Here is a 498-nt window from a genome sequence, read left to right on the forward strand (position 1 = left end):
CCCACGTTCCCCAACACCTCATCCGCCCTTACCGAGCATCCCCCGCTCCCGGTACCCACCCTCGGTACCGGGACCCTCCCCAGGGCCACCGGGACCCTCCCCGGTACCGAGACCTTCCCAGGGCGCACCGGGACCGCTCTCGGTACCGGTATCATCCCCACCCCAATACCAAGAGTTTCCATCCCCGGTACCAAGAGCTTCCATCCCCGGTACCAGGAGCTTCCATCCCCGGTACCACGATCCCCCTAGGATGTACCAGGACCCCTCCCCGGTACCGATATCACCCTCCCCGACACCGAGACCCTCCATCCCCGGGTACCAAGACCCCCCCCAGGATACACCAAGACCCTCCCATGCCGCACCAGGACCCTTCCCGGTACCGATATCATTCTGCTCCAGGTACGGGCATCCCCTCCCGGTACCGGAATCACCCTCCCGGTACCGATATCACCCTCCCGGTACTGGTATCACCCTCCCGGTACCGATATCACCCTCCCG

General features: G+C 65.1%; 1 protein-coding gene across 1 annotated transcript; it reads left to right on the forward strand.

The window, feature by feature from the left end:
• Positions 1-31: 31 nt before the first annotated feature.
• LOC103805054 (MAPK-interacting and spindle-stabilizing protein-like) lies at positions 32-142 on the forward strand (the record flags this gene model as incomplete). The annotated part of the gene is made up of 1 exon (XM_009077689.1): positions 32-142. A coding segment is annotated over one exon (111 nt), but the record flags the coding sequence as incomplete, so codon positions are not given.
• Positions 143-498: the final 356 nt, after the last annotated feature.

This window comes from Acanthisitta chloris, unplaced genomic scaffold (assembly GCF_000695815.1).
Source record: "Acanthisitta chloris isolate BGI_N310 unplaced genomic scaffold, ASM69581v1 scaffold38356, whole genome shotgun sequence".
In the NCBI taxonomy this organism is placed as follows: domain Eukaryota; kingdom Metazoa; phylum Chordata; class Aves; order Passeriformes; family Acanthisittidae; genus Acanthisitta; species Acanthisitta chloris.